General features: G+C 44.8%; 1 protein-coding gene across 1 annotated transcript; it reads right to left on the bottom strand.

The window, feature by feature from the left end:
• Nucleotides 1–2464: 2464 nt before the first annotated feature.
• Nucleotides 2465–15657, bottom strand: LOC139056398 (uncharacterized). Its single transcript, XM_070534603.1, has 5 exons — nt 15529–15657; nt 13852–13867; nt 6934–7075; nt 5061–5445; nt 2465–3071 (listed from the first exon to the last, which is right to left on the bottom strand). Exons 1-5 carry the CDS (start codon nt 15583–15585, stop codon nt 2739–2741), a joined length of 933 nt encoding a protein of 310 aa, XP_070390704.1. The 5' UTR covers nt 15586–15657; the 3' UTR covers nt 2465–2738.
• Between the last annotated feature and the right edge of the window lie 7234 nt (nt 15658–22891).

Below are 22891 nucleotides of genomic sequence, written 5' to 3'. Positions count from 1 at the left end.
AATGTCTATTTCCAATCGGTCTTCACGCATGACAATAACTCTCTCCTAATGCTCACAAATACTGAGCTCTCTATCGGCGATGTGGTAATCAGTGAAAACGGCATTCTAACCTTGATTCTCAATTTCGACACAAAGAAGCACACTGGTCCTGACAGTATTCCGAGCATCTTTCTAGTAAGATACTCTCTCTGGTGTTCACCTTATTTGGCGGTCATCTTTCACAAATCCTTGACTTCAGACATCGCCCCCAGTCTTGGAAGGTAGCCAAGGTCCGGTCTCTGCATAAATCTGGGGAAAAGCAATTTTTTTCTAACTATAGACCTATATCACTTACCTCCAATTTCGGAAAGCTACTAGAACATATCATACACAAGCATATAACAGAAGACCTTGAATCGAATAAGATTCTCTCTAACATACAACATGGATTTATCGTGGTTTTAGCACAGCAACACAACTGGTGGAATTTTCACACGACTTTACTAGAAATCTTGATATTGGCTATCAAATTTATGCGTTATTTGTAGACTTTTCCAAAGCTTTCGACACGGTTATACACAACAAGCTGCTAAGTAAACTAAGCGTAACTTTAAATAATCCTCGACTGATTGACTGGATAGCTAGCTTTCTTAACTCTCGCTCTCAATTCGTTTCATTTAATTCCACTTCGTCCTCAACTGTAAATGTAACATCAGGTGTTCCACAAGGCTCTGTTCTGGGACCCTTGTTATTTTTAATATTTATAAATGACCTTCCTAACAATATTAAGTCAATAGTCCGTCTTTATGCAGACGACTGTGTGCTATACCAGGTAATTTCTTCTCCTAGTGATCACGCCTTCAGGATTCCTTCAACAGATTTTGCACCTGGTGTACAGACTGGCAGATGCGCATTAACTTTCAAAAAACCGTAGCAGTGTCATTTACAAACATCCATTTTCCTTCACAGCATGTGTGCGCTTTCAGTAACACAATAGTTCCACGGGCACAGGTGTACAAATGCCTTGGAGTTATCTTCACGCACAACATGCAATGGTCACATTACATCTATAGCACTAAGAAAATTAGGTTACTTGAGACGAACATTATCTAGATCGCCAAAACACACTAAATTACTAATGTATAAAACACTCATTCGTCCTGTGTTAGAGTGCGCTTCATGCGTCTGGAACCCGTATAAAGTTTGCGGCATTAACAGAGTTGAATCGGTACAAAGGAAGACTGTTCGTTTCATTTGTCATCGCTACGATCGTGACTTTTCGCGCTCATCCGCAATGAATTCCTTGAATTTATCTCTTCTACGTACAAGGCGGCATATAGATTCCATGAAACTATTACATTGAATTATTCACTCATGTTGTCGACTATCCGCTGATGATTATATCTCGTATGCCAGTGCTCTTCCAACCAGATGTTGTCACACCCTCAACCTAAAGCCTTTCTTTGCGCGCACTAACACGTTCAAACACAGTTACTTCCCGATAGTTGTCGACTGTTGGAACGCGTTATACCCGGTTCTGTTCTTGAATTGGCACTGTCTAATTTTGTAGAAGCGCTAGTGTGATAAGACTGCTGTTCCTTTTTCTTTATCTATTATGTTCAACTGCCTTATTTTGTGGTTGTTTCTTGCGTATTGTTGTACTCCACTCCTGCAATAGCCCTGAATAGGGCTGCAGTATTTGAAAATAAATAAATGAATTTGCTTTTCTTACGGTGTTACGAAGTTTACGGTGTTACGGTGTTACGAAGTTGATTATTAAACTTCAAACATTTTTGCAAGCTTCTCGTTGGTTAGTTTTTCTTTTTCCAAAAAATATACAGCACAAATAAAAACATGGTTGCGTGATTCGCTAGAATCACGCAACCATGTTAAACATGTGCTCCTAATTAATGTTAAACATGTGCTCCTAATGAACTGCTCTTGTGCCCACATTAACCGACCGCTGCTTCATGCTCGGTGTCTTCGGACGGCATGCGTGCTTTAACGGGAGCCACGATGAAAGTGCTCGTTATTACTGTCACAGTATCATAGTATGCTTCGGCACGCTGCCCCGATGTTAATTATCACCTTAGAAAGCCCGCGAAACCAGGTAAGTGTGCAAACTGGAGGCAGTAAGGTTAGTCACACCTGATATTCTTTAGCTATGCCAGAAGACCTGCCAAGCAGAGGATCGAAGTTCTTTATATTATGCGACCCAGTAGAAATGCCCTGATTCCATAGGTCTAAACAGCTGTATACCCTGTTCGTAAATGATGTATACTACACCTATAAACGGAATATAGACCACGCGCACTAGCATAAGTCAAAAGCCTTATTCTTCACTGCTTCGCTCTTCGATACACGCCGTGCAAGAAACGCTGTGCTGGGTCGCTAACGGTGCTGCAGCTCCGGCCCAATCCCATTAGATATGTCGAAAGGGGCCCATTTATCAGGACGTGGAGGAACGGGGCGCTTCGTATTTCCTAATCGGGCCCTGGCTAATCTAAGAGAAATAATGTTCTAGATTAAGCACAAAAAAGAAAAAAAAGAAAGAAACAAAAGATCCTTCCTACCGTGACCAGAACTCGTCCCTTTGAATTCAACTAATTCATCGTTTTATTGAAATCGGTTATGCGGTTGCCTGATGAGCGAATGTCTGCGTACGCTTCACGTGCACTTGATAGAATTAGGAGGGCCAGAGCTGAAGTTTCCTCATAAAGGTGTGGAGCACATGTCGCGGACGCGGTTGCGTCCTCGCTCTAGAGCGAAGTTTCGGCACCAGCAAGCGACGTCTCCTTGATTGTCCTGGACACAACGTCTCTCCCTCTCAGGTGGTAGGTGGTCGTGTTCGCCGATGCCGAAGTTCCCGCCACGAGAGGGTACTGTCGGACTCGCAAATCATTCGTGATCAAATGGACACCCTCGGCGATTCCTTCGGTGGTGAACACCACCCCCGACGGTTCGTGCAGTTTGAGGTCAGGGTCCTTGATCACGTCGATGGGGTGGAACCAGAGATTGTGGTTGTGCACGCGTTTCTCGAACAAGAGCGCGAACCACCCGTCCAGCAGAACGTCCGATTTCCACGGATAGCGCTGAAAGAGAAGAAATCAGAGTCACGTGAGCAAAAGTTCTTGGTTACTCACTGCACCCAAGAGGTGTCAGAAATGCCCATGCGTTACGTGGTGCCTTTCGAGGACCCGTTGATGAAGAGAGATGAGGAGGAGGAGAGGAAAGGGCAATGAGAAGAGGGGATTGGACAGGCGAGTTGGAGGAAATGTTTGCATGTTGCTGACGGGACGAGGCCGCACGCTCATGTATACAAACAGCTGATATTTAACTATCACGCACTACTGCAGCGGAGAGGGACAATTTTCTGGAAAGCGAATACAGCGCAGAAATTTGCCATAGTGTTTGCTTCTGCTTGAACCCATCTCGTACTCTTGACAGTCGGTTGAATCGCTCACACTCGGTGCCTGTTATTTGCTTCGCTTTTCTCCAATTTCTCTACAGCACTGTGTACGATTCTAACCTACCACACCGTGTACGGTGTGGTCGTTAACATATAAGGATAATTGCGTGTACATGTTTTTGAAAAATAATCCATTCTTTACTTTTTGCTGCTTATTATATACGTACTTATTTAAGTCTAAAGCACGACTAATGAATTCAAGAGAATACTTAAGGGCAGTGCGGAAGGCGGGACAAGATGAGACAACATGAAAGTAGTCCCGTCAAATATTGTCCTGTGTAATATTGCCCCAGCATTACGCAGTCTCCCCATGTATCATCATCACCATCATTATTGTTCATTAATCTCTTAAAGACCCCTTTCAGCGTATTACATAAGGGGGGAGCAAAAATATCGCAGTAGGTACATACGAAGAAATTGGATTTTCAACCCTTTGAATTAATTTGAATGACCAAGTGGTGATCTACTGATTAATGGAGTTTGTTGGCGCACTTTTTTATGGAGTGCGCTCACTAGTACGTGGCACAAGAGTAGGTTCGTATTCTTAAAGCGTAACGAAAAGACGAGACGCAAGAAATGACGTGTCTCGCCTTTTCGCAGCGCTTTAGAGAGTTCTTAAGACTGAACGTCAACTAACCAGCCCGTTTGTCCATCCTGCCACAGGGAGTACGTATAGTCGGTAAGGGATCAAACTTGTCTTTGCTCATGCAGGCTCAAAGCTCAGTCAAGGTCAAAGTGGGACGTAGCCTGTCACTACCGATGGCTGCTGCGTACGCTGCCTGGGCGCCCATAATCTTGAAAGCGATGTGTACAAAGTGCGCCGAGTGCTGGTAGCTTCGCATGCGCTGTGCTTTCAACGCTTAGTTCACGTTGAAGCGAGACGCAGCATGAAAGTCAATTCGCTCGCTGCTGCTGCCGCGCCGAGCAGCGTCTGCGCCCTTTCCCAAAGCAAGCAAAACCGTGCTATCGCTCGACACACTTGGTTTAACTGCGTTCCACCGTGGCAATTTTGTTTTCATCCTTTCGGCTATAGTGCGACTTTTCAATTCGTAGTCGGCGTCCCCGTGTGGCGTTTTATATTTTCCGTTTTTATTGCGGCTGCGTTTTCTGTGCCTGTGTTTTTCTTTCTTTCTTTTTCCCAAACCATGAAACAGACCTTACCAACTCGCTCGCTTTCAGCGTTCACTCTGATCCGTCACAAGCACACGTGTACCGTCGGGAAATACGAGAACTCTCGAAAATAGAGTTATAATACAAGCGCTTCCTACTGCATAAAAGAGGTTACGGCGCTCCTTTGTTTTCACGGTGTAGAGATACGAGCACTTCTTCCTGAGGTATTTTACGAATGAAGCTTTCAGGGCTATATGCAGAGAACGGTGTATATGGCGCCACCGCCTCCTTTGTGTACCAATATATCCTCTGCATGATTTTTGATGTCGTCTGTGGTTGTGACCGGCGTCAATAAAAGAGCGCGTCCGTTCCATACTGCTGCGTTTTCGGGTTTAGCCGTACGCAGCGTTTACGTTTTAGCTACGCATTGAGAGACGGAGTTTGCCAGGAGAGGAGGAAGGAGCCTTTGCAATGCACTGCCCGAGCACGCGAGGGTACGTACCTGAACAGATTCCGTGATTATCCATTCTACTTCCACCATAGTGCGAGGAGGGATGGTTATCTCTTTTTCGATTTCAAACTCCACGACTTCCTTTTCCACGTGGCTCTCGGCACTCGTCAGGTCGTAGCTGTAGTCGAGGCCGGCTCTGAAGTTGAAGATTCCAGACAGAGAAAGCGACGTCCTGAGGTTGACATCGAGGTGGATGGATTTTGTAGACTGCCAGGAGGCGTGCTTCTCTCGGCGCGTTTTACGCTTTATGACGACCTTCTGAGAATGCGAAGGCTGCTCGTTGTGGAACCTTGTCACATACACGGTGTTCGGTATATTTGTGCCGTTAGACCGCGCCCCGTAGCGCATTGGGTCTGCCTTGGCGAACACTTGGTACCTGCAGAGAAGGCGAAATGGGGAACCAGTGCCATGAGAAGTGAAAGGGCAGAGACGGCAGTGGCCTGCTCCCTTCCCCTCGAGCCCGCGAAATGATTTCATCTGCAGGGCGAGATAATGCATATGAAACGACTAATCGGCACCTCTCTAGGTACCCCATGCTTCTAACTACAGTGACCTAATGAAAGGGGAAATCGGGTAGAGTTGCGTAATGCGGCGGACTATGGAAGCGTCACATGCAAGGTGTGACCGGACGGTGCGTTGGCAGGCAGGATGCCCGTCGTAGGTATCTATTGATGGTGGCGCGAAACAAGAAACTATATGGAACGAGGACATCGTATGATTGCTCTAGGTGGAACATGACCCGCTATACTGTAATGCAACAAGCACTCTGAACAAATGTCGTATGAGCCGTATAGTTAGCCGTAGTAAAGTAGAATCGTTGGTGCCGTAGGTTAGCGGGTTGTTTGTGGGTCCATTCGTTATGTATGAAATAGCGTAATGCACATACATAGTATGAAAAAAAGAAAACGGCGTGGGTGAACTGTTTGACAATGAACAGCGCCCAATATACACTGCAGGGTGTCCCATGTAACTTGAGCCGAACATTAAATATATGCAACTGCCACGTAGCTGGACAGAACCAAGTTAAGGTTGTTTGCCGTCGCTTGGAGATACTCAGATTATTTTTTCATTCCGCATAATTACATAATTAGTGTTAATAAGTCAACTTCTCAAATATTATAATTAGGTGAAAAGTGTCAATGCGACAATTGTAGAGAAACATGAAAAACTCCCGATACAGCCCTCTTTTGTGTTCAATACGTGCTACATAAAAGTGTTTTCCGAGCGGAAAAGAAACCCGCAAATACACGCAAAATTGCCGCGCGACTGGCCGCGCAAGGCACTTCGCGTGTATTCGCGGCCTTCTTTCACGCTCGGAAAAAACACTTTTATGTAGCGCCTGTCGAGCAACAGAAAGCTGTATCGGGAGTTTTTCATGTTTCTCTACAATTTTCTTTTGGCATATTTTATCTAATTATAATAATTGAGAATTGGAGCAATTAAGACTAATTGTATAACTAGGCGGAATGAAAAAGAAATCTGAGTATCTTGAAGCAACGGCAAACAACATTACCTTGGTTCTGTCCAGCTACGTGGCATTTGCATATTTTTAATGTTTGGCTCAAGTTACGTGTATAGAAGAAATGTACTGCGTCATCGTGATAAAATCGGCTGGGATTGCAGACAAATTACGGCGTCGCGCGCGCGCGCACACACACACACACACACACACACACACACACACACACACACACACACACACACACACACACACACACACACACACACACACACACACACACACACACACACACACATATATATATATATATATATATATATATATATATATATATATATATATATATATATATATATATATATATATATCCGTAACTCGTGCTTTGTTTCAATGAAGACTCACTTTTTGTAGTCTCCTTTACTGAGGAGCTTCTCTGGCTTGGCATACATGTCCCACCACACAACTTTCGTGTTGTGTTGTCTTCCCAGTTTCTGAACGAAGTCCTTGACTTTGTCATTGATGTTCAATACCTTCTTGGCGTCAGCTATTGAGAAGAACGAAATGCCTGTTCAGTGAACGTTATCTAAAGGAACTGTTCTTATTAGAAACAAAAACGAACATCTTTTTTTAACGTGCGGCGCCGAAACGGTATTGTAATCTATTGAACTTAATTTCGGTTCACAGGCTTTAGCACAGCGGAAATTTCAGTTTTTCAAAGATTTTTCGCTGACAGCTTCTCGTCCTCCGGGTCACTCATTACCCTAGAAACTTCACGTTCCAAATAAACGCTTCTAACTCTTAAGATTCGTCGCAGCTTTCGTTGCGGTCACCATAAATTAACATTCAAATTTATTTCTCCGGAGACAACTGGAAGGTTTTGAGGGATAAAAACTATTCTATAGGCAGCTTGACATGGCCCCCAAAACGGGCTGGCAGCGTGCTATCATGTATGTAGCCACATTGCGGTTTGAGAACGAGAAAAAAGAAGAGCTAGAGAAAAAATAGGCGCTTAAAAGCTAGTTCTTGTAGGGGATTCGATATACAAGATTTCAAGGATCTCGAATAAAGGAAATTCGTATCATGCATAAAGCATACATATTTATAATTTTCCGCTTAATATGAGACAAAATTGATGTGTGAGTTTGTGATTAGCTGCAGAGTAAAATTGCTAAAAATCTCACGGCCTCTATTCTGCCGCACTACAGCGGCTCGCCATCGCCTTTCTTGCCCGCCCTATTTCCGTGAGGAAAATCAGAAGCCTGCCAGTCCTCTGTTTGTAAGAAGCTGAAATAATGCGAATCAATCAGGAAGAATAGCACATTCCAATGACTCAGTGATAGCGATCATAACAGAGATGACATCGTTTGCAGCAGAACAAAGAATAACTAAATTTATGGTCATGTTGTAGAAGAAACACTGCAACATACTAATAGAAGGAAGTGCCACAAATAACACACCGTGAAAAATAAAAACTAACGCACAGTATATCGGGGCGGTTTTTCTTTGTAAACTGTTAGCCTATATTGATTCAAAGTGGACGGCATGTTGAATTGTTATGTTTGTAGTTTGTGCAGAAACGAGGAGCCAACCACAGGTCAACGTACTGCGTACGCGGGTCAGTTTGGGCAGATCTTTAAGTTATTAGGAACTATTTACGAATAGTAGCTCAAACTAACATGATATTCGAAACTTGTATACGTTCTGAACTTTTTTTTACGCCATATTCTTCAATGAGTGCTCTAGTTGATGCCACGTGAGGAACGTTCGCAATATGCGGAATAATCTTTTTTTTTTCATCTTTTTTTAAAGTAATATTCTTGCTAAGTTTTAAATTGATTGTTGTCATCCAGTCAAGGCTACCTTAATTTTACTGGGAGGCGAACAACGCATAATACGCTTGAAGTTTTACTTTCATGGGAAAGAGGTAATAAAATAATGGCAGTGCTCTTGTTGAGAAAAGTCTTTTTACCAAGATTTTCTGCGTGTGTTCGAGATAAGGTGGGCGGAGAAGGTGACGCCAAGTACCTTATGTTCCTGTTCAAGTCAGTGCTGTGACCTTCGTATACAATAGTGTTTTGCAGGTCAGGGGCGCTATAACGTAAAACTATTCCAAGCTTTTCTATTTCAATTCTGCAATCAGCCCACCGCGATTGGTCAAAAACTTTTTCGGAGCCCCCCCCCCCCCCCTCCCCCAATTCACCTGTCTGTCACGCGACGTCACGAAAACCGCGATAGGGCCTCATCTGATATGATGTGTACAGACTGATTATGCTTAATTTGACCGAACAAAAGAAAATAGTTATTTCTGATTCGACGCCTTCTTGCCATCAGCCCTCCGCTATTGGTCAAAAGTTTTCGGGCTGCACCTACTTCACCTGCCTGTCACGCGACGTCACAAAACCGCAAAAATTTTCCGCGTCAAAATGACGAGTACGCGTTAAAGATGCGTTAATATGCCGAACAAAAGGGAATTTTCTTCTGAATAGCCACAGGCTGCTCCGTTCCGAAAGGAATAAAAGATGGCTGCCGCCGAATGCTCCGGCCCTGGCTACTCGCCCTTGCCGGAGAGCATGGGTTTATACGCTTGCAATAAAACTTTTTGCGTGGCCGTGTAACGTTTTCGAGAACTTTCGGCACGTTTACTACCTCGTTCTGCCAACTCTTCTTTGCTGAGGATCCGTTTTAGCGTCATTCTTAAGCTTCCGTTGCATGCCGCCGCGATTGTCGACGAGCCACCGCAAGCTAAGTAAGAGAAAGCGGACCAATCGCAAACGCTGGCACCACCCTCTTCATCCGGTTATCGACATTCTCAGCCCCATCGAACCCTCTCCACTTTAGCATGCTCCTCGCCTCTTGTGAGCCAATTAGGTAAGACAATGCCGCTCAGTACAGGCAATGTTATTCGTTTTTCAAGCAAACAAAAGTGACCTCCTGCGAACGAGGGGAGCATATGATTGGCCTTGTTCAGACAATACTGTGGGTGACCGCCGGATGCTTGCGTCGGCGGTTACGCATATTTGACGTCAGGGGATTGGAATAAAAACATATTGGAATATTGTTTGGTTATACGGCCCCAGCTCTTTTATTTTTGGTCTCTGACTAAGCAGAAAGTTTAGGTATAAGTATGTACTTCGTTGCACTGCATTAACAAGTTATCTACGTCAGGACCATAGAGAAACTTAATGCCCTAAAGCAAGGCTCCGCCATAAAAAGTAGTATGCTGCTATCATTGGCATACATAATAAATGTTAATCTTTCGTCAATATTTAGCAGGTCATTAATGCAGATAATAAAGGAACGGGGGCTAAGAATGCTTACCTGGGCTCTGGGGCTCCGGTACGGGGGTGGGGAGAGGCGAATAGTCGAGGAGAGGGGGGGGGGTGCCACTACAGGTCCCATCGTAGGGAGGCACTGCCCCCCCCCCCCATCCTCCCAACCCTGAGGGCTGACCCGGTCCCCTTTCATATAGCAATTAGGTCTTGGAAGTTTGTGTAAGTGAAATGAGCTTCAGCCACCCCCTTCTGCCCCCACCCTCAAAATACATTTCACAAGCCCCTCCCTGTCTGGGTTGCACCTCTTGAGACAGGAAGATGACTTCAAACATTGTCGTGATACAGGATGTCTGCGACCTTGCAAACGCGGCTTGAGCAAATACAGACGCTTTCAACGAATGGCTGCATAACAATAACTTCTCAACAAGAACGTCATGGTTAAGTCAATCAAAAGATTCAAGGAAGTATACAAAAATGAAGCTTGTTGAAGCCTATTGCGTAGAACTTTTCTTTTATGGCGCGAAGTATACTTTCATTTAGCGTTAGCAAGGCCGTTTCTGTCGATTTCCCTTTTCGGAAGCCAAATTGCGAGTCTGGTAAGATTCCTCTGCTTGAAGAGAGGTCCCTTATGCGGGGACAATTAATTTTTTTCATGTCCCTTGGAAAAGACGGGAAAAAAAATTACCGACGATTACGTTACTTCCTAATGCGAAATTTGAGCGCAGCAAATAAGCTGTTTCACCTTTTCGATAGATTGAGGCAAAGAAATCGAGCAACACATGTATGCGCTATCACAGAATTTTTTTTTAATTTTTCACACGTATTCCTTTAACAAAGACTCCACTAACAGTTCTTGACAGTCATGAAGGAAGCTTTGTGGTCGGAGAAATAGACTGATATATGTTCGACTTGGTACACCAATGCTTGATTCTCAAAGACGAGATCTATACAAGTGCCTCGCGAGGTTGTCACAGCCGTGGGACGCGTTACGAGCGAGAGGAACGGGATGTTCTCCCGCATAAGTGTTAGGAAATTGCTGTTTGTCTTTATGTCAACATTAAAGTCCCCCACTACTAACATCGGTGTGGATCGATGGACGGTTAATGCGAGTTGCAGGAAGTGCACGACGTCTTTCGTGAGTGCGGTAGCGGACTCACGAAAGCGGTATCAGTCGGTCGCTGCTAGCGCTGGGGGGATGAAAGGGGGGCGGAGCTGGTTACGAGGCCGACGATAACGCCGACGACGACGCGAAACCCAGGAACGGACGCCAAAGAGCCATTTGTGTAGCCAGCCCTCCTCCACAGTCTCTCCTCCTCCTTTCCATCATCCTTCCTCGCCCGGAGAGCCGACAGCGCGCATGCGCGGCGGCGGAGCAGATTCGTCGGCGAGCTGGTTACGAGGCCGACGACAACGCCGACGACGACGCCGACGACGACGCGAAACCCAGGAACGGACGCCAAAGAGCCATTTGTGTAGCCAGCCCTCCTCCACAGTCTCTCCTCCTCCCTTCCATCATCCTCCCTCGCCCGGAGAGCCGACAGCGCGCATGCGCGGCGGCGGAGCAGCAGATTCGTCGGCGAGCTGGTTACGAGGCCGACGACAACGCCGTCGACGACGACGACGCGAAACCCAGGAACGGACGCCAAAGAGCTGCGCTCTAAAAATACATTGATCGATAGTGTTTCACAGTATTCCTGCTGCCACCTTTGTGTATTGCGAGAATTGTTGCCTTTTCATTTGATTAGGAAAAGCGCCTCGTTCGAGCGCCAAATTAAAGATATGGTTAAGAGCTGGAATATACTAAAATGTGTTTTACCGGCTTTATATGTTGATATCAAAGCCTTACCTTTATCAAGGTTATCAACGTCCTAAAACTGTGTTTCGTCCGTCGGCTTATAAACAATAAATTGCCATTAATGCGGCGGTCTGAACACCGTGTCCGTTATTCGGTACCTTTAGGGACAGCACCGTCAACGAGGAAAAGAGAAAATAAAAACGTGTTTAAAAAATAAATCAGAAAATAAATAAATGTATGAATAAATAAAATGCAACCACTGTGGTGCCTCCATCAGGTGCCAGGGCTCCTTTCATCACTCCTGAGGAAGCCAAGTGCCCGCCCCCTGAAGGCCCGTCGAAAGGCTCGTGAGCGCTGACCGGTTAGATTCACAGCGCGAACCCAGTTCGTTCTTCCTCCTCTTTTCTCGAGTGATGGCGCCCACGCACCACATGCGTTTAGCAGTATATATATATATTAATTCTTTAGTGGACTCGAATAATTCCCACGTTTTTCTGAGTTTTTGAAAACAATGTCCTTGGCGAGTTACCCCCACTTTTCTGTATCGTGTATGCGCGTTTCTAGCTTCTTTCGTGGGCCAGTCCCGGAGACAGCGCAGTAAACAAAAATGTGGCCCGTTCCAGTGGCTATGTACAATGTAAAATTGTGCGCCAGTTCTGAAGCTTGTGCAGTCAACAAATTTAAACAGTCCTCTGTTCCTCCTACTTGCCTCACGCGCGGGGTTGCGTGAGGGCCGTGTGCACTGACTCCGCCCCATTCTCACCCTCAACCCGCTCAGGAAGACATTGTTCTTCATCGACGTCAACTAGAGGTTGAATCGCCTTCCAACTTAGTTTATTGTTTGGAAGTTTTACATATAAAGTGCTTATAGCGTAAATCTAGACAAAGTTGACAAAATTTAGAGTAGACTTCGTGTACATTCATTGTCTTTAATACAATATTAACCGATAAAGTTATCTTATTTCGATTTTAAATACCTATAATGCAGTTTCAGGCACGCATGAAGATGTGAGTGGTTTAGGTTGTTAATTTTTACAGTTGCTCTCAGTGTCATATATGGCAAAAGCAGAGGAGTGATAGCTGATGTGCGATACTGTGCCTGTATGAAAGATAGTGGTTTCAACGCTCGTAATCAGTAAGTTAAGGGTTTATGGCAGCAGCAACTGTAACTCGAGTCGGCATGATGATTAAGTTAATGAAACCGCTGAACTAATAATATTTCCAAGTTAATAAGGAAATGCGTACAGCACAGAAAATTTCTGTCGATATCGTCATTGCAAGCTAATCTGAAGTTGTTCACAGAAATGTTATGCAGAAAGTTTTCGAAAAAAGCTTAAACGTTGCCATATACCAGTATGTGGAATTCTATACAGTACAGCAATAAACTTTGTATTGTGTTGGATTGTCAATACTTCATAATAGTTAAAAGTTTGCAGAACTTTGGAGCTAAAAGGAAATTGCATCGTGCTTTAACACGTATATAGCGACACCGGCTCCTCGCTGATTAGACCGATTAAGAAAGGTATTATCGTATCCAGCGAGGCCGATCGTTCTTTTTTTTCAGCTGGGTCTCGGTTATCATTACAATATGAAATTGGAAAGTGAACTCATATACGGAAACTAAAAAAATGCGTCTTCTTTGAAGTGGTGGCGGAACGCGCGTTGAAATGCAGGATACAACTATTAAACGCATTTCCCAGTTTGGTATGATGTCGGAAGGCGGAGTTGTGATCTTGCAGAAAGCTTGGGTATATCTGCTTTCACTATAGGTAGCAGTTACGGTATTTTTTCGAGGTCACCCTCATCGGTAATCTGCATTGTTCTCGTCTCGTAGTTGATTTGCGAATATCTTGCCATTGCATGAGCACACAGATTTACACTTGTATTCACGCTTGCGCTAGACCCTTTCTTGTGGTCACAACCAATGACAACACTGATAGAAGATAAGGATATAGGAGCAAGAAACAGGAAGGAGCCTTCAAACATAGACGGACCTCTTGTGAAAGGACGTGACTACGTCTTCCCGTGAACATAGATGATATAAAGAACACAAATAAGAGCAGGGTATAACATAAAGCTCATGGTTGATAGGCACGCACATTACAGATCGATTTCTTTTGCATTAACATGCTTTAAATCTTCTTACGACGAAACACCAAGCTTGCACGGTGTTGCTGCTGTATGATACAATAAGTTGCGAATACGTCAATGTTTGCTGGCATAACGAGAGAACGGAATGTTTCTTCCACTTACCAGAGTTTTTCAGTACCTGCAAATAAGAGAGACACAATTACGATTGACTTCCAATAAGCATCACTCTTAATGCAGCTACCTAATTCTCTAGGCGCAATTCGCAGTAAGCGATTGCAACCACAGTAACGGCAGTTGAGACTGAAATGCTTCGTGGTTCGTGGAGAACGAATTTGGACGCGCATTGGGAGAATGCCACGACAGGGCTGGAAGAGGAGCGAATCACCAACCTGAGTTTGTTGCAACGTACGTTTCCAAATGGGGACTTATCCTACCCTCTACGTTTCCTCGTGACCTCAGTGTGGGGAGCCCGCCACGCTTTACCACACCTTATGGGCATGTCAGCTTAACCCCACCCTAGAAGTACTTCCTAAACCCTCTTACGAGCAATGGGAAAGAGAGCTGACCTGCTCTCTCCCTTTTAACTAGCTCCGGCTGGTAGACAGGGCGAAGACAGCAGCAAGATCGAACGGGGTCCTGGACTGAGGACATCGCCCATCATGCGAAATTCATGGGTTTTAATAAAACTTTATTCCTCCTCCTCCTCCTCCTCCTCCTCCTCCTCCTCCTCCTCCTCCTCCTCCTCCTCCTCCTTCTTCACGGTCTAACGAAAGTACCCTTGTCGCAACGTTGGCTCCATAGACATCCCTTGTTCGACTACTCATAAAGGTGTGACTACATCGATTGTAGCGTACAAAAGAGCAGCCGTGACCTTATCTTCTTAGAGGCTCCCCTTTCAGAGAGGAAAAGTATCAGTATGGAGCGTACGTTCGAGAGTGAATGAAGTGGTACATTCAATTCTATCGTCTCGTCTCGTTCCTGTTGAAATAATTTGCCAATCATTTGCCTACTTTCTATATGAGTAGTGCACCCATTAAAGATAGCACATTGTGCTATGTTGCCACTTTCTGGGTGAAATGTGGAATTTGTCACGCACGCATATTCAAGTGACAAGTATAAAGTATAAAGTATAAAGTATAAAGTATATATATATATATATATATATATATATAGAAGTAAGGGTCCGGTATATAGAAATCGGTATGAAACGTTCTGACGGCGCTTATCAGCATTTTAATATGTTCTTTGTCGTTAAATTTTAAGGGCATCAAAGAAAATATTTCTTCATTATCGTTTCTTTCCTTCTAGAACTCATTTAACCTTTCTGCTATTCTTATAGGCTGCGCATTTATTATGATGAAAATGTCTGAAAACTCTATCGTAGGGAGGTAAACCTCATCCCCGTTCTCCTCTGATTAGCAACCTTTCACTCGTTGTTTCTACTCATTCAGGAAGAGAATAGTCTAGATGCGTGTTCAATGAAGACAGCGTATTAGAAGGCGGGCTCGCAAATATAGCGGAGAAAAGGGCTCGAGCATAGCACGCACACCTCATATTGTTTTTCTCCACTATCGCCGTGTATCTATGTAAGAAATATTGAAAGCTACAGCTGAACTGCTCGAAGGTATTAAACGGCTTATTTTTATTTTTTTCACTCAAGTGGAAGTGGAGGCGTCTCTGCTAACTGCCAATGCTGGGGCGGCCCGTATGGGCCCGCATTATGTTCTTTGCAGTTTTCACACTAGAAGTACGTGTCTATAAGAAGTACTAGAAGTACGTGGCTCTGTGATATCCCTTTAGCGGGAGATTCAAGAAATGAAATCACTTGAAGTCACTTACGAAAACCACTAGAAGAGCTCCGAAGACTCTGAAAGCGGTATTCAGAAGCGGTGCCATGTCCGAAGTTCTGAGCGCATGAGGGTCAGCGCTGGGACGCTTCTGCTTTCGTGCGCGTCCGAACACATGGACGTAAATGGTGTCGCTAAGCTATACTTTATTCATTATCTCCACAATACAGCATTGCGCATTGTTCTCTGATACGGCAGGTCCGATAAGGCGCGATACGGCAGGACAACAAACGATCTGGGAGCAGAGGTGACCTTGGATCCCGGGCTCATAATGCAGCCAGAAAAAGTCGCCCAGAAGTTCCTGTTCGATGCCGCCGCTGACAAGAATGCTAGCACAGTATTGAGATTAAAAGGAGCTTGCGCGAAATGACGCGCCTTGATGCGTATGCACTCGCGCCCTGTGCGAATGGGCTTCAGCTTCAAATCAGCGAAAAAACGAAGAAAAAACAAAGAAAACCGGAAGGGAACACGAGGAGGACGCAGGACGTGTCCTCATCGTGTTGTCGTTTTCTGCGCTGATTTAAAGTATGTGTCCATTCCTATACTAGGCCAACTTTCTACCTTATACTGTGCTTCAGCTGCATGAGTTCCACAGCTAGGTGTTCTGAAGGATCTCTGAACAGTTATTGCACGCGACGCGAAAAGGTAAAATTTTTTTATTGCGTATTAAAAAATTATATCGTTCAGGCTACAGTGAAACGAACGGACATGTTACGAGTACGGATTTTGTAATACGGTTCAAGATAAAATGTTCATCTCTGTTCAGCAGTCCTTATCAGGCACGTACCCAGGGGGGGGCCCGGGGGGGGGGGGCGCCCCCCCCCGAAATCAAGTGGTATACCCCCCCGCCCCCCCACCCACGCCACCACTCCTCACACATTCCTAAAGCGCCACCAGGTCAATGTTGAGACTTGGCAGCTATTCATTAGTCAGCATTATGCTGCCTTTTTCACTCCTTTTAGATGGTGGTAGTTAGCGGCATCTCTTGTAATGCGAAGGACAGTTTTCTCATAGATTCCGCACCCGCGCGATTAACTCGAGATGCGTTCAGTTGTCGCCACCTATTCAACCGTCACGCGCATAGCTGTTGCTTTTGTTAGTCCAACCTTCTTTGTTTAGGCTGATCAGGAAAGGGATGCGGCTGTTACTCAACTGGTCTGTACTCTTTTGGAACGAGTTGCGGCCGGAGAAAATGCCAATTGCGTTTAATTTTCCCCTTTGCTTCATTATTTCCTTGAGTTACGGCTCGCCGCGACGCTAGCAGATGCCCGGAACCATATACACGTGATATGGTTTAGATAAGGTGGGAAATAAAATAATGTGAACGAGCGTCCATCATGAAACCCTGAAATAACCCTTAAACCCATAAACAAGATGACTGTCGCCCGTTACCTCGTCTGTTTTCCCTAATTGTATAGCACTTCTCGTGTAAAATTGGCAACTGGAAACAAAAATCGCAAGAAGTTGAGAAATTGAGCGATCTACTAAGGGAGAGAGCCAAGGGAACAACCAAACTGCAAGGAAAAGCGAATAATAAAAAGGTCAACCGTTGTTTATGAAAATATTTATGGATCAACATCTTTTTATTTAAAAAGGAAGTAGAGAAAACGACGCCGGAAGTGGAGAACAATCACTTGTTTTAAATGACGCTTCTACAGTTATCGGTCGAACCGCCTCACGTAGCCACTTCTCTGCTGTGCTTATGTGGGTGTTTTTCTAACCTTTCGCGGTGACCGCAGTACGTCTAGAATCGCAGAGTCCTGCGCTCTATGCGGTCGTATGGGACTGGCGGCCGCACAGCGTTACGCAATTCGCGGAACTGTCAAAACTGATCAACACGGCGAAATAACTGATATTCGAAACTGTAACATGAGAAAGACTGAAGAAGCCGTAAAAAATTAACGCAGCCTGAAATCAGTAAAAGTAAACCTGGCATAGGACAAACCATGATGTATGCACTAAAAGATAAGAAGGATAATGTCATCAGCAATCTCGAAGATATAGTAAAATCAGCGGAAAAATTCTAATCTGACCTGTATACGGTACCCAGAGGAGTCACGATACCTCACTTAGAAACAGTAATGAACAGGATACAGAAACTCTCCTATAACTAGCGATGAGGTCAGAAGGGCCCTGCAAGACATGAAACAATGAAGAGCGGGAGGAAAAGGTGGAATAACAGTCGATTTAATCAAAGATGGAGGAGACATAATGCTTGGAAAACTGGCGGCTCTTTATACGAAGTGTCCATCGACTGCAAGGGTCCCAGAAAACTGGAAGAATGCAGACATTATACTAATCCACAAAAAAGGAGACGTTAAAGAATTGAAAAATTATAGGACCATTAGCTTGTTCCCAGTATTAGATAAAATATTTACCAAAACAATCTCCAATAGAATAAGGGCAACACTGGATTTTGCCAATCAAGGGAACAGGCTGGCTTCAGGAAGAGATACTTTACAATGGATCACATCCATGTCATCAATCAGGTTATTGCGAAATCTGCAGAGTACAATAAGCGTTTCTATGTGGCTTATATAGATTACGAAAACGCATTTGATTCAGTAGAGATACCAGCAGTCATACAGGCACTACGTAATCAAGGAGTACAGAACGCTTACGTAAAAAGCTTGGAAAATATTGCTACATGCGTGTGGTATTTGTTTGTTTGAATGAGGCACGTGGGCGCCATCACTCCAGAAAAGAGGAGGAAGTACGAACTGGGCTCACGCTGTGAATCTAACCAGCCAGCGCTGCAACCGTTGTTGTAAATATAATCTGTAAATAGTTTCTCGTCTTACTGACTCGTCCTTCGCGTAAGAATATCTACAGAGGTTCTACAGCTACCTTAATTCTACACAAGAAAAGCAGGGAGATACCTATAGAGAAAGGGGTCAGACAGGGATACTGTCTATAAACTGAGAAGGTTTAGGAGTAAAGATCGACGGCGGATATCTCAGCAACCTTCGGTTTGCCGATGACATTGTTCTATTCAACAACAATGCAGACGAGTTACAACAAATGATTGGAGACCTTAACAGGGAGAGTGTAAGAGTGGGGCTGAATATTAATATGCAGAAGATGAAGATGGTGATAAATAGCCGAGGAACGGAACAAGAGATCAGGATCTCCAGTCGGCCACTGGAGACTGTGAACGAGTACGTTTACCTAGGTCAATTAATCACAGGGAACCCTGATCATGAGAAGTAAATTCACAGAAGAGTAAAAATAGGTTGGATCGCATACGGCAGACATTGCCAGCTCCTGACTGGAAGCTTACCATTATTATTTAAAAGTAAGGTGTGCAATCAGTGCATTTTGCCAGTGCTGACATATGGGGCAGAGACTTGAGAGCAAGTTAAGGACCGCGCAAAGAGCGATCGAACGAATATTGCTAGGCATAACGTTAAGAGAGAGAAAGAGAGCGCTTTGGATCAGAGAGCGAACGGGTATAGACGATATTCTAATTGACATCAAGAGGAAAAAATGTAGCTGGGCAGGTCATGTAATGCGCCGGTTACATAACCGTTGGACCATTAGGGTTACAGAATGGGTACCAAGAGAAGGAAAACGCAATCGAAGACGACAAAACACTAAGTGGAGCGATGAAATTAGGAAATTCGCGGGCGCTAGTTGGAATCGGTTGGCGCAGGACAGGGGTAATTGGAGATCGCAGGGAGAGGCCTTCGCCCTGCAGTGGACATAAAAGATGATGATGATGATGATGATGATTGATGATGATGATGATGATGATGATGATGATGATTGATAATGATGATGGAGGTGGTGCCCCCCCCCCCCCCCCGAAAGAAAATCCTGGGTACGTGCCTGGTCCTTATAATAAATGTTAATCACTGGAATGGGAAATATGTAGCGCCGGTACCCAATTTGGTTCACTTGTTACGAGCACAGCGGAATGAATTCACTTGTACATTAATGACCATCGACCAAATTGAATTCTTAGGCTTCTTGTAGTAGATCGACAGACATATATTTTTCCTAGAATTAGAAAACGTTTCCATTCTTGATTTACTCATCAATTGCTAGCCGGTATTCGCTCATCAACTGCCTCTCATGTTCGGTGACCCCGTGGTACGATTCCCCGGTTAGCTCGTGAAAGCCCTCGTTAACGTAACGGCGGGGCTTTAAACCGAAGTCACAGATGCCATACGCAAAAATAACTTCCACAGATAGATACGCTGGCTCCAGAAAACATACATGTCAGGCATGGTTTAAGTGGGTGTTTCAGTTTCGAATATATTCTTTTAACAATCACGTGGAGAATACAGCGCCATTCGGCCTCTTCCAGTGGATCACCTGAAAAGGTAATATTTACAATGACACGGCTTCAGTTACGTTAAGGCAAACTGTCTTAAGGTGCATAATTAAAGAACTAATTTGGATCTTCATAATTAGCCATCTGAACATAGAGATTTCTCATGCAGTTAATTTCCGCCTCTTCCAGGTCTCCACCTTGGTCATCCGGAGATCTGGAAGCGCAGCAGATGAATTAATCTCGCCAAATGGGAGTCTTTGAAGTGCCCCGAAATAGTAAACGGCCGTTCCTGCATTCGCCTACATCATGGTGCCCCCATCTCCGGTCCTCGCTGCCGGGAATAGAACAAAGCTCTTCCGCAGAAGCCTACCGAGCCTACCGCGGCGGGCAATGATAAGAGTTTAAAAATGAATATGCGACCAACGTATCGATAGACAAGCGGCCATATCGAAACCCGCACTTTCAGCTATCACGTGCGTTCGCTTCCGCTCTCTTGCCGTCGCTGGCGAGCCATGCGGCGACGTTCGAACAAAGAGCGGTTGCAATAACCCCTCGATTCTGTTTTTGCGTTGGAGCATTGACGTCTATCTCCTTTGTCTATTCAGTATCTTCTTTCTTTCCCCTTTTTTTAAAGCATGAGTACGAATTAGTAGGATATTTAGTTAATGCTTACAGTAGTATTACTGTACATGTTTACAGTAGCACGCACAGCCACAGAATGAAAAAAAAAACTTAGTGGCTTAATTTTGCGAGTGGTTATGGGAGAAAAATTTTACGGTACTGAAGCCAACGGAAGCACAAAGGAGTTGGATTGTTTTTACGTTTAGGCAGGAATGTACAAGTCATATGTCATGTTTTTGTTGTTATTCTTGATAAAGAAAAATTAAGTCGCCGTGGGGGCTTAGAGGCTAGATGGCATTCAGCAGTGGAACAAGTGAGTTCGTTGTTGGCGAAATGTCTGACGTTCATATTGTGTCTCTACCCACCTCGCTAGCAGAAGTGTCTAACCTGGACAGAGTGCACGACACTCACAATGAGCCGGATTTTTTTTTTTTTCTAAAGAGCGCTGGCCCCGTCAACCATTTGGCGACACCCCAGGCGCTACTAGACACTTCAAACCGAGCAAATGTAAAACCCTCAGTCTATAGTGGCCGCTGGCCACAAGGAGCCAGCCGCAGTTTCTCAGTGCGTTGAAGTTAAATTCTGGGGTTTCACGTGCCAAATCCACGATATGATTATGAGGCACGCCGTAGGGAGGGACTTCAGATTAAATTTGACCACCTGGGGTTCTTTTACGTGCACCCGATGCATGGCACACGAGCGTTTTTGCATTGCGCCCCCATCGGAATGCGGCCGCCGCGGCCGGGGTCGAATCCAAGGCATTGAGCTCAGCGCCGCAACGCAGCAGCTGTGTCGTTCTGCTGCTGAGCGCGGGGTCGCTGGTTCGACCGCCGGCCGCGGCGGCCGTATCTCTGTGGAGGCGGAAAGCAAACACGCTCGTGTACCGAGGCTTGCGTGGCACGGTAAAGAACACAACGTACGTAGCCAAAATCAGCTAGGAGCCCAAACTACGGCATCTCTTGTAGACCCAGTGTTTATTCTGGACGCTAAACACCGTGCATCACAGGACAGCACAAAGAAACCACTGAACCCTTTATACAATTGACAGAGAGGAAAAGAAGGACAGAAAGAAGAAAGGCAGGGAGGTGTTGTTGTTGTCGTCGTTGTTGTTGTCGTTGTCGTCGTCGTCGTTGTTGCAGCCTGTGACACGTATGGCTCCTGCATACGATGGGGGATTGGCCAAGAAATGGGTAGATTATTCCAAATTAATATGGAGCATAAGTTTTCTAATATCTATGGAATTATCATTGAATTGCGTAGAAGTACCTGTTAAAATGAAATAAGAAAATTCATATCGAATGAGTAATAATTGAGTTAAAAGTACAAAAAGATAGAATTTAGCAGGGCATTCCTTTGGATTCTGTAAGAAATGTTTGGACAGCGAAGCAAGCATCCCTGTGGCTGAATCCCAAAGTGGACGCTCCGAACGGAAGAATAGCTTATACAGATAATGAGGTAGAGATAACATGGGAGGGGGAAACTACAAAGCCAGCTAAAATAAGAAGAGGTCTCAGGCAGGGCTGTCCATTGTCACCTCTGCTTTTTATGATCTACATGAGCGAAATGGAAAAGAGGCTAGAACAGTGCACAATAGGAACTGACATAAGCTATATGCTGGAAGGGCAGAAGGTAGCTCAAGTACTAGCCGGACTGATGTATGCGGATGATATTGTACTGCTTGCTGACACCCGAGTAGGGCTACAGGAACTAATGAGCATGTGTGGAGAGGAGGGAGAAAAATTGGGACTGCAATTCAGTAGAGAGAAGTCTGGGATAATAGTATACAATGAAGAAAGGGGGGAACCATTGGAAATACAAAGCACTAAGATTGATCATGTTAAAAAATACAAGTATTTGGGCATATGGCTAAACGAGGGCAAAAAGTACTTGGAAGAACAGAAAAAAACTATGATTGAAAAAGTGAAAAGGAACTCAGCTGTAATGAAACACAAGGCACTTTGGAACTATAATAGGTACGAGGTGGTTAGGGGCGTATGGAAAGGGGTTATGGTACCTGGCCTCACATTCGGAAATTGAGTACTGTGCATGAAATCGGAAGTTCAGGCATGCATGGAAACGAGACAGAGAAGTGTAGGCAGGTTGGCCTCAGGAGCACACGGGAACACCCCTAATGAGGAAGTGCAGGGGGACATGGGATGGACGTCATTCGAAGGTAGAGAGGCAATAAGTAAACTAAAATTTGAGCCGAGACTCCCAGCACTGGAGGAAAAAAGGTGGGCAGGAAAAGCGTACAAATATCTGTACATGAAAAGTTTGAACACAAAGTGGACACTCAGAACGAGGAAGCTGAGGAATAGATACCTACAGCCGAGGGAGGGGGTCCAACGTGGTTCTAGTGTGGGAAAGGAGGTGAAGGAGACGGAAAGAAAAATGTGGGAAGAAAGAATGCTCGGAAAGCCAGCGCTATCAATGTATAGGTCGCAAAAACAGGAGATTA

Source organism: Dermacentor albipictus, chromosome 1 (genome assembly GCF_038994185.2).
Source record: "Dermacentor albipictus isolate Rhodes 1998 colony chromosome 1, USDA_Dalb.pri_finalv2, whole genome shotgun sequence".
Classification (NCBI taxonomy): domain Eukaryota; kingdom Metazoa; phylum Arthropoda; class Arachnida; order Ixodida; family Ixodidae; genus Dermacentor; species Dermacentor albipictus.
The sequence above is the reverse complement of the archived record's forward strand: the minus strand, read 5'-3'. Positions and strand labels throughout refer to the sequence as shown.

What these genes read in the sequence shown, in the direction of transcription:
- LOC139056398 (XM_070534603.1), bottom strand. Translation starts at nt 15,585, where the DNA reads ATGGCACCGCTTCTGAATACCGCTTTCAGAGTCTTCGGAGCTCTTCTA. An exon ending in AGTAAAGGAGACTACAAAAA is followed by an intron (nt 5,446 to 6,933) that starts GTGAGTCTTCAT and finishes CCTTCTCTGCAG; the next exon opens with GTACCAAGTGTTCGCCAAGG. An exon ending in TAATCACGGAATCTGTTCAG is followed by an intron (nt 3,072 to 5,060) that starts GTACGTACCCTC and finishes CTTCTCTTTCAG; the next exon opens with CGCTATCCGTGGAAATCGGA.